The 11,966-nt window shown below is 43.4% G+C and overlaps 1 protein-coding gene across 4 annotated transcripts in view; it reads left to right on the top strand.

Annotated features, from left to right (window-relative positions):
* The first annotated feature begins 11,037 nt into the window (after nucleotides 1–11,037).
* PTPRC (protein tyrosine phosphatase receptor type C) overlaps nucleotides 11,038–11,966 on the top strand; it is a 128,627-nt gene continuing 127,698 nt past the window's right edge. For all 4 annotated transcript variants that reach the window (XM_070384679.1, XM_070384678.1, XM_070384677.1 and 1 more), the window contains exons 1-2: nucleotides 11,038–11,164; nucleotides 11,246–11,361. In XM_070384679.1, the coding sequence (XP_070240780.1) occupies nucleotides 11,289–11,361 (73 nt within the window). In that variant the 5' untranslated portion in view covers nucleotides 11,038–11,164; nucleotides 11,246–11,288. The remainder of the gene's footprint in view (nucleotides 11,165–11,245; nucleotides 11,362–11,966) is intronic.

The raw sequence follows: 11,966 nt of genomic DNA, 5'->3' as shown, positions 1-11,966 counted from the left end.
CATTTTAAGAGATTCTCTTGCTGCCCTTGTGGAGGATGGGTTTGAGCAAAGAGTGGAAGCTGAGAGCTGGGTTAGGAGACCTTGCAGGTTCTCCAGGAGAAAACCGGTGTCATACCGACACGGCAGTGGCGCCAGTGGGAAGAAGGACATGAGAGGAATGCACGTTTTAGACCCAGGATTGAGAAAACTTACTTCTGGACTGGACTTGGCCATTTGAGATGAGCATGGAAAGTGAGGCTGATCTCCAGGTACCTGGCCTGAGTAGCTGGGTAGGTTGCGGTGCCCTTCACTGGGGCAGGGCTGTACGTGGGGCAGGAGGGCGGGATATGGGGGGAGCATGGAGAGTTCAGGGTACTCGTGTCTGTTGGTGGAGCACAGTCCTGTCATATTAGGCAGTAGAAATGGGCACAGAGGTAAAGTTTGGGTCTCGGGTAGAAAATACGGATGAAGATTTGAATCAGTGGATGTCCACGGCATTTTAATTCACAGGAGTCAATCTGACTGTCTTGGGAGAAAGTGTGGGGGAGGAGCAGGGCCATGAACTGCAGTGGTTAGCAGGTGGATAGAAGAGACTGGACATCAAACCCCGGAAAAATTGCGTTATATGTGTGTCTGCACTGTTTACTACTTCTGAGAGACACGAAGGTAGGTTTGATTGGAAACGTTTCCTGATTCTGGGATTTTTCCGTTTGAGTCGCATAGAATTATATGAGCTTGCATATAAAATCCTTTAGTGTAGAGTTGTGGGAGATTGGGTGGGGTTCAAGCGTTCAGGACTTGGGTTCAAATTCAAGTTCTGTCTCTTACAGTGTTAATAAACTGGGGGAAGTTTCTTTACTAATCTGAGCCTGAGAACGTGCTGACATATACTACTTGCCTCATGCTGGTGCTCTGACCCTGTGAGAAAATTCATGTTAATGTGAGAATAGTTTTTGATGAATGTATTATGCTATTACTGCTATCAGTAGTGCTAAGAGAGAACGTAACGAATTAAAGATGACTCTCCCCTCTTGGCTCTTTAAACATAATCTTGTTCCATAAAATTGTCCAGGTTCATGGCATTTTCCCATTTTCACTCCAGTTCATTCCCTACTGTGCTGCCTTTCTTATCTTGCTTAATTTACGATGATTTTTTTTTTTTTGCTGTGAAAATTTACTACCTTAAATAATAAAGTGAAGGTCACTCTGTTGTGTCCAACTGTTTGGGACCCGATGGACTGTAGCCTGCCAGGCTCCTCTGTCCATGGCATTCTCTAAGGCAAGAATACTAAAGTGGGTTACCACTCCCTTCTTCAAGGGATCTTCCCAGCCCAGGGATCAAACCCAGGTATCCCACATTGTAGGCGGTTTCTTTACCATCTGAGCCACCAGGGAACTCCAAGAATACTGGAGTGGTTGCCTATTCCTTCTGCAGGGAATCTTCCCAACCCTGGAATCAATCCGGGGTCTCCTGCATTACAGGCAGATTCTTTACCAGCTGAGCCACCAGGGAAGCCCCCTACATAGTAAATATACTTTCAATTCATAAAAAAAGAAATATAGTGTCGAGGTTATCTGACAGGTGATAAGGGGTCACAAATGCTATGCTTCTCCTATAAGACAAGTAACATTTTTTTTAAATTAATTTTATATTGGAGTATAGTTGCTTTACAATGTTGTGTTAGATTCTGCTGTGCTGCAAAGTGAATCAGCTATAAGTATACATATATCACCTAGTTTTTGAATTTCCTTCCTTTTTAGGACATTGCAGAGCACTGAGTGGAGTTCCCTGTGCTGTATGCTAGGTTCTCCTTAGTTAGCTAATAAATAACATTTTACAGATGATATACCTTTGGCAGCCACAAAACCCAATGCTTAACAATCATCTAAAGAAAATAAAAACAATTCTTAAGATCTAAGCATGTCCTGAAGATTTGAAAAGTCTTAAATTCATCAAAAAAAAAAAAAACGCACACATGTGTACACACATATATGTTTGCTCACGTTTAAGTCACACAGCATCTTATGTTAGAGTTCCTGTGCATTTGTCCTCCCTGGCTGGAACTCCTGCAGTGTTTAGCTTGAAAGTGTGTCAGTTGCTCAGTCATATCTGACTCTTTGCAACCCTAAGCACTGTAGCCCACCAGATTCCTCTGTCCATGGGATTTCCCAGGCAAGAATACTAGAGTGGGTTGCCATGCCCTTTTCCAGGGGATCTTCCTGACCCAGGGATTGAACCTGGGTCTCCTTCATTGCCGGCAGATTCTTTACCACCTGAGCCACCAGGGAAGCCCGAACTCCTCTAGGGCGTGGATAATATCTTACTCACTTTTATTTGCACTGTACTCTACACACAGCAGTATTTTTTATTTTTTCCAACACTCTCTTGTTTCTACTTCCAAGTTCTCCTCAACATTTTTTTCCCTTATCTAAACCTAAGGTATTTTTGGAAAAACTCTAGCTGTCCTCCCAAACTTATATGTGCTCTCTTTCCCATAGTATAGAATTGTTGCCTGCAGTTGGAGACTACATTTTCCCATTGCCCTTCCCCAACCGTATCTGGCTCTGACAACATTACAAATCATGGTCAGTGGAGTGGGTGGCAAAGTGTGATTTCCAGGCCAAGACCTCAAAGCCCTGTGTATGACGTATCCACGCTGTCTTTACCCTTCTGCCACCGAACGCCAGCAACTCCAAGGCCAGGGAAGTGTGAAGCGGCAAGACGGAAAGGATCTAGTCCCTGAAACACCGTGTGGGGAAGATCGACTTCCAACCTGGGGACACTGGACGTGAACCATCCTGTGAGGCAGAACTAAGCTTTCACCGTGTTTGAAAAAGCCTTTATAGATTTGAGGTCTCTTTGATCCAGCAGGAAAAATTAACCCTAACTAATGGGGTACTAGTGACTCAGATGGTACAGCGTCTGTCTGCAGTGCAGGAGACCCGGGTTCCATTCCTGGGTTGGAAAGATCCCCTGGAGAAGGAAATGGCAGCCCACTCTAGTATTCTTGCTGGAAAATCCCATGGACTGCGGAGCCTGGTAGGCTACTGTTCGTGGGGTCACAAAGAGTTGGACACAACTGAGCGAGACTTCACTTTCACTTTAACGGAGTGCTTATTACTGTTAAAAGGACTTCCGTCAAAACACAGCTACAACTTTTGGAAGATGATTTTGGTTTTACATGCTCTTTTGTTTCTTCCTGGATACAGAGCATAAAATGAACTTGTCTTGGTAAACAGGAAGAATAAGGTGCCCTACTCAGCAAGCACAGATCTTCCTCCACTTGTGATGGGCTTACGTCCTGATAAGCTCACTGTAAGTTGAAAATTTCACAAGTCAAAATGCGTTTCGTACATCAAACCTACTGAACATCGTAGCTGAGACTAGCCTGCCTCTGCTGTGCTCAGAACACTTGCATTCTGGCCTGCAGCTGGACAAGGTGATCTAACACAAAACCTAGTTTATAGTGAGGTGTTGAACGTCTCCTGTAATTGACTGGATACTGTTCTGAAAGTGAAAAGCAGAATGGTTGTGAGTGTATGACTTGTTTACCTTCGTGATCTCATGGCTGAATTGGAGCTAACGTTGCCACAGCCCAGCCTTCAGAGAGAGTATTGTATAATGTATCGTTGGCCTGGGAAAAGATCAAAATTCAATATCTGAAGTATGATTTCTGATGAATGCATATCATTTTTGCACCATCATAAGATCAAAAAAATGGTCAAGCCAAACCATCATGAGTTGGGGACTGTCTGTACAGCAGATATGATTCTGTGACTTTAATTCAGGTATCCTCAGGTTGTCACACTTTTTTATTTTTCTGTAACTCAAATTTAACCTGTTACCCACTTTATACCAGGAAGGGTGGAAACTTGAATCCTCACCTCAGGGCTGCACTGAAGTCCTGAGAGTCTTAGGCCATCCAGAAACATCAGGAAGGACTTGTGTGTTTATTTATTTATTCATTTAACAAGTAATGAGCGCTCACCTCTGCCCACGCGCTGGGGGTGCAAACCGCATGGGACATTTGGCTTGGTGGTGGAGAAAGAAATTAACCAAACAATTACCCAAACAGTATGACTGTGAAGATGAAATAAACGCTGGGATGGTAATGGTAGGTTATTTGGTCTAATCAGAGACGTAAAGGAATGCTCGCCAACATAGGGGTGCCTGGTCCTACCTGTAGGATTCAGAGTGTTGACAGGTGGAGAAGAGGACATTAGATGTAAAATCTCTTACCTGGGAGAAACTATGGTAAACAGGAAGGTGTGAGCCAACGTCTGTACCACTGGGGTGAAGAGATGGTGAAAAATTGGGTTGTAGAAGAAGCAGAAATTTGGGTCATGCAAAGCCACTGAAGGTCCTCTTAAGCATTTTTCTTTTAACCCTAAATTCTGTGAAAAATATTGACAGGATGAAGGGCTGGTGCCTAAGATATAATGTCATTTCGAAAAGACCTCGCTGATTACAGAGTGGAGAATGAATTGGGGAGTAGGAAATGTTGTTAGAGCAGAAACAGGCAGAGCCGTGAAGAGCTCATCTTAATTGCGTCTTCACGAGGTGGAGGTCCCCTGGCTGGTGAGGTTGATGGAGAGAAATGGAAGATACACTTAGGAGATCACATGGAGAGGAGTTAGTGATGGCCTGGAGGAAGTGAGTTTCAGGAATGACACCGAGGTTTCTATTTTCACAGCAGGGTGGCTGGGAGTGCCACAGGCCGAGGTGGGAAGCTCTAGCACAGAAGCGCGTTCCGGGGAGAACGGCTGAGAGTTTGCTGCCTGCTGTCTCCCGCAGATGATCCCCGACGATCCACTCGGTCAGTTTTCTGAGCCTGTCAGGCGCCTTACTGTACTGGCTGGCTGTCCTGCCAGAGTCCTCATCATTCTGCTAGGATCTCTCAGTGGCATGTTAGGACACAGCCCTGCTCCAATGACATGGGTGAGCGTGAAGCAGACAGAAGTCAGAGGAAGGGATCGACCGAGGCCAGCCCGCAGGGAAAGCTGGCCTGGGTCTCTTACACACCGGCTCACAAAGTCACACCGCCCACCCTTGTCTCTCCTTCGTCCGCAGAGAAAGCTGGCTTCTCAGAAATCACGTTTGCACTAGGAAGCAGCGTGCACAACTCAGTGACCCAAGTGGCAGGTTTTCTCACCCGTCTAGTTCTCAGAAGCAGCACCCGCGACGCGTCGAGTTAGGCAGGCTTGCAGCCACCTAGCTTTCAGTTCATCGGTTTGCAAGAAACACATGGGATTTAGGAATCTGCAGCACTGCCCTGGTTCCTCCCGATCAACGTGCCCCGGAGGACACTTGGCGTGAAGCAGTCCAGGTGCTGGTGTCACACGAGTGTGCCTAGTGCTCAGGGCTGTGGGGAGACGGCTGGACCAGAGGGCTCCCCGGAGGAGGCGGCCTCGGGCGTCTCCACCACTGGGCCTTATTCAAGCAAATAAAATGTTATTTGAAAAATTATGTTTTCCAAATTAAAAAAAAAACATACAGGAGTTCATCACCCTCAAAACAGAATGTGATGAGATGTGCCTGGCTGTCCAATGGTTAAGACTCTGTGCTTCTACTGCAGGGGGCACAGGTTCGATTCCTGGTTATGAAACTAAGATCCCCAACGCTGGACACCTTGGCCAAAAAAAAAAAAAAAAACGTGTTATATCTCACATTATCAACCTAAGGGCATCTTCGAAATCATGTCCAACTAAAACCAGCACAATCAAAGCTTACATGTCAAATTTAAATAAATGAGAATGGAGAATGAATCTTTTTTAATTAATTAATGTTTATTAGTGTGTAGCTGATATACAATGTTGTGTTAGTTTCAGGTATGTAGCAAAGTGATTCAAGTATACATGTGTGTGTGTATGTGTGTGTGCACGTGTGTGTGTGCTTGCTTAGTTGTGTCCAACTCCTCGTGCCCCTGTGGATTGTAGCCCGCCAGGCGCCTCTATCCATGGGATTTCCCAGGCCAGAATACTAGCGTGGTTGCTATTCCCTTCTCCAGCAGATCTTCTTGACCCAAGGATCAAGCGCCTATCTTTTGTGTATCCTCTATTGGCAGGCAGGCTCTTTACCACTGTGCCGCCTGGGAAGACTGATATATACAGCTAGACACATACTGGTTATCAGACTCTTTTCCCCTCCAGGCTATTGCAATACACTGAGTACAGTTTCCTGCGCTACCCCTCGTTGTTTTCTTCTATAATGTGTTTTACAAGTTGGCCAAAGCAGTATGCAATGGCTTTATGAGGCTGAGGGCATGCTAAAGTGAGACTTCCAGGAGACTGAAGTTCTAGGAGCACATTACACCAAATGTGCATTGCTCTCACGTTCTTGGCCTTGGTTCTATGTAATTTAGCTTCACGGGGTCCGATCCATCGCCACTCTAACCCTATTCCCCTCGTGATTCTGTGTGACAAGCTTGGAACATTGGCATGTCCATATTTTTGACATTTTGAGATTTACTGTGAACTTTTTGACGGAACTTTTTTTTTTTTTAATCATTGATTATTTATGTGGACTAATGCTGGATTCATAAATTTTGAAACTTGTGTTTTTGCAACATTTATAGCTTTGTCTACTGATTTATTTTTTGATACTATCCTACTGCTCCACAGGGCTGTCAAACCACTGTGTGATTAAAATATGGACTTTTAAAAATTTTCCATCTTATGTTGGAGTATACTTGATTAATAATGTGTTAATTTCAAGTGATTCAGTTAATTTCACTTTAATTCAGTTAATTCAAGTTAATTTCAGTAATTTCAAGTGATTCATACAAGTATCCATTCTTTTTCAAATTCTTTTCCCCTTTAAGTATTACAGAATATTGAGCCAAATTCCTTGTGCTATACAGTAGGTACTTGTTGGTAATCTGTTTTAAATGCAGCATGAACTTCTAGAAATTTTTTGGTGAAAATATAAGTAAAATGCAGATGACTCTTTAACAATATTTTCTAACTGTAAGAGCTACTAAGCTATTAAGCTGGTGATAAGGAGTTTGAGCATGGTACGACACGTGATGGGAAAAGTCCCGCAAAGGAAAACCCGTGGGCGCAGGGGGGCAGGACCCCAGCTGTGTGGATATGGTATGGGGGGGGCGTCAGTGGCAGCTCAGATGGAGCCGAGTGTGCAGCATCTTTTGTGTTTTTATTTTCTATCTTGTTGAAAAAGTCAGGACACTTAGGGTTGTAAAAACTGTGTGTTAGTCACTCAGTCGTGTCTGACTCTTTGTGACTCCACCAGTGTCCTCCATAGGATTCTCCAGGCAAGAATACTGGGGTGGGTTGCCATTTCCTTCTCATGGGGGTCTTCCTGACCCAGGGATGGAACCCGAGTCTCCTGGTTTGTAGGCAGACTCTTTACTGTCTGAGCCTCCGGGAAACTAAAGCAGTCGAGGGAGCATCCAGTACAAGGCTTGAGTGAACGTGTTAGGTTACAGTTGAGGCGTACACAGTAGGGTGTGCAGAGTCCTCTCTTTTACACCATCGTGATTCCAGCATTCTACTCCTCACAGCATTTGGAAGCCAATCCGTCTCCTCTACTATGTTTGCCAGGTTTTGTATTATGCATCTAGTTGGGTAATTGGAATAGCCCAGAAAAGGAAGCCATCCATTGCCAGGAGCCCGTGCAGAACCACGCTAGTATTCTGACAGGTTTCCAAATCTACCTCAATAAGAAGGTCTTGTAGCTTTTCACAAATTCAGAGAACATTCCACTCTGGCCAGGTGGTCTATGGATCCCACATTGTCCTTATTATATAAGGTCTGAGCCTGGGTATGAGCACTCTGCTTCAGTAATATGACTGATGACAAGCCACGTTTAACATTGTTTGGTTCCTTTCAAGAATTCAGGATGCTATTTCTCTCTCTCTATCTGCTAGGGTTCCGAGGTCCAGGAAGAGTGAAGCGGGCCTGGCCTGAGCTTGTCCTGTGGCAGGGGCAGGAAGGACCTCTCATGACAGTTGCTACGGATGAGCCAGTGAGGGTCAGGGAATGTGTTTTGGAAGCTGGCCGGAGACAAGGGTTGGCGGAGAGGCTAACAGCTCGATGCTGCTGTGTCACGTGAGATGAGGACAGGGAAGTGAGTGCAGGGATCAGATCTTGGATGCAGGGATCATCAGCAAGGAGGCTTGGGAACAGTTCACACACCCCAACAGCTCCTGTGTCTCTCAAGATACAGTGATAAGTGGCTTAGAACCTACGAGGTTTGGCAGGATTTGACTATCACCTCCTTCTGAGTCAGATAGTTTTTTTCTTTTTCATGTCTGGCTTAAAAATTTTTTTTTAATTAATATTAAAAAATAAAACTTTTGGCATGGCATGTGGGATCTTAGTTCTCTGCTGAGGTACTGAACTTGTGTCCCCAGCGATGGATGGCGGAGTCTTAACCACTGGACCACCAGGGGAGTCGCGGAGAGCACTTGAACTGTATACTGTTTACCCACTGCTGTCTTTCTATATGAGGCCCTATTTCTTTATACCTTTCTAGTATCCCTTATTGGAGAAGGCAATGGCACCCCACTCCGGTACTCTTGCCTGGAAAATCCCATGGACGGAGGAGCCTGGTAGGCTGCAGTCCTTGGGGTCGCTAAGGGTCTGACACAACTGAGCGACTTCACTTTCACTTTTCACTTTCATGCATTGGAGAAGGAAATGGCAACTCACTCCAGTGTTCTTGCCTGGAGAATCCCAGGGACGGGAGAGCCTGGTGGGCTGCCGTCTATGGGGTTGCACAGAGTTGGACACGACTGACGTGACTTAGCAGCAGCAGCAGTATCCCTTATACATTTTGCTACCCCAAAGTCTACTGTTTCTTGTTGACATTAAACTCAATTTTAACACTTTAAAATAAAAACACCATCCAACTCATTTGTTTCTAATTAACCTCAGTGTTGCTTGGGTGGACTCTCTCTGCCCACTTGCCTGAAATGAAATTAAATCTCCGCATTTCTTGCTATTCCTTCAAAGTTTGTAATCTGCAAAGCCCTTTTAAAAATGTCTCTTAAAGGCTTCTAATCCCCTCTCTTCAGTTTATTCAAAGTATAGTGTCTTAACTCCCTTTTAAATGGCATGTCACACAGTTTTTTCATGGCTTGTTTACCAAATATCCTACCATAAGAGTGAGCTAACAGAACACAGATATTTGTTTAAAGATACTCACAGCTAATCCCCAGATAGATTTCCATTGCAAATGTGTTTTAAGAAACAGGTTGAGGTGAGAAGAACTAAAATTCGTGACCTCTGACACAGATCAATGTTTTCTGTAGGCCTAACTCCTAAACAATAGTGCTGACGTGCACGGACACTTAATTTAAAAACACGTTTGTAAAAAGAGAATAGTATCATCTGTATGCCATCAATTTCTATCTTTCTGAGATTAAAAATTAGAAAAGTACAAAGTAAAAAAGATTGGAGAAGGAGATGAGAAAATGAAAAAAAAAAATAGTGAAGCAAATAAGGAAAGTAAGATGAAACTTGAGGTTGGGTTCAAAACGTAGCTTGCTTACATCCCAGCTGAGAGACTTCAGACAAATCACCTAAGCTCTCTGAACTTTACAGATAAGATGAAGAATTATGTATCTCTTTATCTCCAAGTTTGTTGTACAAATTGTATTATATGATTAAAGGGCTAAGCATTTTCCTGGATGTGCTAAGAGTACAGTAGTGTTAGCTACTATAACAACCATCATTTAAAATCATAATAATAACAAGAATCTCATTAGAATGTTACTTACTAATCAGAAATTAAGGGGTGGAATTATTTTCATTTGTACCAAGTGGGAGGGTATGTACAAATTGGGTTCTGAAGTTCCTAGCAGCTAAAGTAAGAGAAAAACAAATAAGTATGCAAACATCAAAAGGTTTATACACAACAACATAGGAATCCTGCTCAAGCACTTCCTAGCCAGATCATTGCAAGGGCTCTGTCTGCAGGTCCCTTCCTCCTGATCTGTAGTTCAGAGCACGATGCCTGGTCTATGTGTGCAGTAGGGGATTTTATTAATGCATGCCTGCAGGTTGTGTGATGATGAGACCAGTTCACTCCATTGTATTGCTGACTTCTTAAAAAATGTCTGTTATTTATCGGTTTATCTGACTTTGCCAGGTCCTCATTGCGGCACAGGGGTTCTTTTGTTGCAGAGTGCAGGATGTTTCAGTTGCAGCACTTGGGGTCTAGTTCCCTGACCAGGGATTGAACGCGGGCCCCCTGCGTTGGGAGCTCGGAGTCTTAGCCACTGAACCACCAGGGCAGTCCTGTACTGCTGATGTCATAGAGGCTTCCTTCTCGCACGCATTTTCCTAATTAATGGACTTACTGAGAACACCATCAAAATCACAAAGGATGTTGTGTATTTATATGCAGTCATTTAATCAGAAAGGTTGAGATAGTATGGCTGAGGGGGAATAAAAGGTTAACTTTTGTAAAAAACAGCTCTTGATTGAATGTCTCTTCTTTCCCTCATCAGCAACACCAAGAATATCTCAGGTCACAGAGGCTCTCCTTTATTGAAGCATGACTTACTGCAGGACAAGTGAGTTTCTGATTCCATTCCCAGCCCTGCAAGAATATCTGTGAAAGATTTGGGGCAAGCCTATTAAGCTTTCTGAAAGTGCTTTGCATAGAGAGTGGCTGGATACTCGAACTGTCATACTGCTGGGTTCTGAATGCCCTAATGGTACAAGATTCTGGTTGTCGAAAATAACCAGAGAGGTAGTTGCTTTTTCATTCATTTGGTCATTTTAAGACAAATACAGTTTTTTTCTTTTCATTAATTCGATTAGCATATCATCTTGCCAGTCCTTATTTTTGTTATACCCATGCTGACTGTTTTATCATTGTTTAGGTAAGAATGTTAAGGATTTTTGAGGGTGGGGCATGTCATTTTCTAGTTATCGTGAATACTTCATGGGAGTATTGTTTGGATATGAAAAATGCATCTTTCTTGGGGAAAATCTTTTGAGAGGCCTAGTAACTCAGTCTAATTACTTGAAGTAAGGAAGTAAGAGGCCTTGGCAGTGACTTTGAACAACTTTCTTGACTTCCTGCAAAGAGGACCCTTTGCAGCCCTTTTGGAGAAGTTAGTAAAACCGAATCTGACATCACTGCCTCGCAGCAAGTGGTTTGCTCTCAGGGCAGCAGGAGGAAATCGCCCCTGTCTGATAAGACACCAGTTCAAGAGTACGCATTCACTTCTTTCCTTCTTGATTCGGCCTTACAGAGAAACATTGGTTCGGAGATAACCATTATTTTGCCTTTCAGAAGGACGCATGCTGTCTCTCAGGAGTTTGGCTGATTTCCAGATATGACCATGTATCTGTGGCTTAAACTTCTGGCATTCGGCTTTGCCTTCCTGGACATCGCAGTGTTTGTTGCAGGTAAGCACAAGGAAATTCATATTTCCTTAGTTATTTGTGTGTGTGTGTGTGTGTGTGTAAGGACATTGGTTTGAAATAGACATAAAAGCAAGTGAAGTGTTGGTGACTGGAGGTGAGGAAGCCCGCTGTAAAACGATCAAGGTCATTGTCCCTCGGAGAGACATGGCTCCCTGGGGCACAGAACACATTGTTTCTGTTTAAAAAGGCATACATGTTTGGCCCCGAAAATCACAATTCCAAAGGCAAACATTGTCTATCTGTGTCTTGGTTTACAAACTGTTCAAGGATATTACAACAGCAGTGTTGAAAGTCTGAAGATATCTGAATGACCAAAAAACTAAATTTTGGTCTTTTTAACAAAAACTGCATTTGTAAAAATGATAATATGGCTTTGTTTGCACACAAACCACTCATTTTTTTTCGGACCGGGGGTTTGCTTCCTCAAATTTTGATTATGGCCAAAATATTTTATTGAATACTTAATTCTATGGTACTTAAAAAAAAAAAAAGCAAATTTGGATATGGAATTAAAGAGTAACTTTTTGCAAAATTTTTATCACAAAATGTATTTTAAATCAAGGTTTTTGTTCCTTATAATCCTTTGA

This window comes from Bos mutus, chromosome 16 (genome assembly GCF_027580195.1).
Source record: "Bos mutus isolate GX-2022 chromosome 16, NWIPB_WYAK_1.1, whole genome shotgun sequence".
NCBI lineage: Eukaryota > Metazoa > Chordata > Mammalia > Artiodactyla > Bovidae > Bos > Bos mutus.
Note: the sequence above shows the minus strand (reverse complement) of the source record. Positions and strands in the feature narration are given on the sequence as shown.